We start from the raw sequence: 2,925 nt of genomic DNA, 5'->3' as shown, positions 1-2,925 counted from the left end.
CGTAAACCCTTTTTAAACCCTAAAACTTGGAATTTTTTTAATATCTTAAAATATTGCAAATGCTTGAAAATATTTTGCAACCCTTTGAAATTTTTTTAAACCTCTTAACAATTTTTTGGGACTTTTAAAAATACCGTAAAATCTATGAAATCCTTTGAAGTCTCATTAAATTGCTGAAAGTAAAATGAAAATTCCTTGGAATCTTTTTAAGTATCCGAAAATATTGGAAATCCTTTAAAAACTTTGTAAAGCCTTAAAGATTGGTTCGAATCTTTAAAAAAATACCCTAAAATATTTTAAATCTTTTAAAATTTCCTCAGTTTACTGAAATCAATCGAAAATTCCTCAGAATCTTTTAGGATTCCCTAAAAAAATTTCAAATATTTTCGAACCCTTTCCAATTTTTTAAAATAAACCCCTTGTAAACCCTAAATCTAGGATTTTTTAAAAATATCTTAAAATATTGCAAATGCTTTAAAATATTTCGCAACCCTTTGAAATCTTTTTAAACCTCAACAATTTTTTGGGACTTTTTAAAATACCGTAAAATCTATGAAATCCTTTGAATTCTCATTAAATTGCTTAAAATAAATTGAAAATTCCTTGAAATCTTTTTAAATATCCCAAAATATTGGAAATCCTTTAAAAAATTGTAAAGCCTTAAAAATTTCTTGGAATTTAAAAAAAATACCCTAAAATCTTTTTAATCCTTTGAAATCCCCTTAAATTTCTTGAAACCTTTTAAAATGTCCCAAAATATTGGAAATCCTTTTAAAATTCTTGGAATCCTTTAAAAAATATTGAGGCCCTGCAAATGTCTTGGAATTATTAAAAATGCCCAAAAATCTATTGTATCCTTTGAAATTTCATTAAATTACAGAAATTAATTGAAAATTCTTTGAATATTTTTTTAAATATCCTTAAATTTTTTAAAACCCTTGAAATCCTGATTTTTGAGGTAACGGATGTTCTTTTGGCCAATTTAACGAAAAAGTTTCTAGTCCAAACCCTGTACTACGCAACATTCTAGACTCTGTTCTTTTCTCACGATATTAAAAAATTAATTTTACCTTTATATGATAACGAGCAACATGGCCTGAGGTAGTACCAATGAAAATTGCACCCCAAGCCTGATCCATACATTGCACAGCACTTCCCATAACAATTGGACTCTGCATTTGTTCTCCAGTCTGAAAAACAAAACAAGATTCATTTAAAAAACGACCTTTTTTCATGTTTTAAATCTAGAAAATACTACCAAAACTTTTTTGAAAACGATAATTTATTATAAAAAAAAAAGATTCACAAGAAACATAAAACATAAAAATGGCGGCAGTTTTTCTGAAAATATTCACACAATTTTTCCGAAAATATGTATAAAATTCTTAAAAGATTTACTTTTTTTCCAAGAATACAATTTTATGTGGTGGTGAAAAACCAAAAAAGACCTAATTTAACAGGTTTAACAACGTTTTTTTTTTGTGGGAAAATAAAGGAAGTTAGAAAAAATGAATAGTATCTATTATTTTGAAAATAAATATTTTCACAAAAATATCGAAAATAACGCGATAGAAATAAGTGTCCGGAGAAATTTTTCTATAAATTTCACCTTTTTTTTTAATTTCCAATTATTTTCACTGGAGGACAAAAAATGGGTTCTGAATCAGAAAGAAAACGTCAAATATCTATGTTATATATATTTTTTTTAACCCTTTGCGGCATGGTGGGAACACCGTATTCCCACCTTTTTTCATATCATTTTTTGCGATTTCAGAGTAGTTTTTATTGGATTTTACACAGTTTTTTTTTTAATTTATGCTCGCAGGATGATAGAAAATTTAAATTTTTGTGAGAAGGGTCCAAATTTTTAAAATAATTTGTTAATACTTATAAACAAAGATGAAAAAAAAAACGTTTTTTTGTTATGAAAATGTTTACCTAACGGCTTTTGGGGTAGCTGATTACGAATCTTTGAAAATTCAAAATGGCGGATCCAAAATGGCTACCGAAATTGGGAATATTTTTGGATTTTATCTGAAACTTGGTAAACAGGGGTTTTTGGGGTCAGTAATGACGAAGATGAACTCAGGTTTTGCAAATTTAAAATGGTGGATCCAAGATGGCGCCCGAAACTTGGAATATTTGTGGATTTTTTTCTGAAAATTGGTATACAGAGGTTTTCGGGGTCGCTGATTACGAATCTAAAATCAGACTTTGAAAATCCAAAATGACGGATCCAATATGGCGGTCAAAATAATAAAGTTTTGATTTTTTTTTTAAATTAGTGTACAAGGATTTTTGGAGTCACTGATCAAGAATCTGAATTTAGATTTCGAAAATTCAGAAAATTGGTACTAATCCATGTTTTAGGTGAGTAGGTGTATATTTTTTCAAACCTTAATATTCTAAATATTTGTCATTTTGATTACAGATTCAAGATCAGCGACCCCCTGCCTGTGCCAACTTTCAAAAAACAATTTAGAAATATTTTGAATTTTGGCCCGCCATTTTGAATGTTCAAAATCCAAGCTCAGATTCGTGATCAGAGATACCAAAAATCCCTGTACACCAATTTTCAAACTAAAAAATTCCAAATTTTGGCCGCCATTTTGAATTTTAAAAATCTGAGTTAGAATTCGTGATTAGCGACTCCAAAAAAACCCCTGTATACCAATTCTAAAAAAAAATCCAAAAATATTCCAAATTTAAGTCGCCATATTGGATCCACCATTTTGAATTTTAAAAATCTGAGTTAGAATTCGTGATTAGCGACTCCAAAAAAAACCCTGTAAACCAATTCTAAAAAAATCCAAAATATTCCATATTTAAGTCGCCATATTGGATCCCCCATTTTGAATTTTCTAAATCTGAGTTCATATTCGTGATCAGTGATCCCAAAACCCCCCGTATACCAATTTTCAGAAA

General features: G+C 28.6%; 1 protein-coding gene across 1 annotated transcript in view; it reads right to left on the bottom strand.

The window, feature by feature from the left end:
- The window catches only part of LOC117180741 (titin-like), an 85,561-nt gene that overhangs the window by 3,722 nt on the left and 78,914 nt on the right, over positions 1–2,925 (bottom strand). Inside the window, exon 9 of the mRNA XM_033373231.1 lies at positions 1,071–1,190. Coding sequence (XP_033229122.1) covers positions 1,071–1,190 — 120 coding nt within the window. The remainder of the gene's footprint in view (positions 1–1,070; positions 1,191–2,925) is intronic.

This window comes from Belonocnema kinseyi, chromosome 9, assembly GCF_010883055.1.
Source record: "Belonocnema kinseyi isolate 2016_QV_RU_SX_M_011 chromosome 9, B_treatae_v1, whole genome shotgun sequence".
Taxonomy (NCBI): domain Eukaryota; kingdom Metazoa; phylum Arthropoda; class Insecta; order Hymenoptera; family Cynipidae; genus Belonocnema; species Belonocnema kinseyi.
Note: the sequence above shows the minus strand (reverse complement) of the source record. Positions and strands in the feature narration are given on the sequence as shown.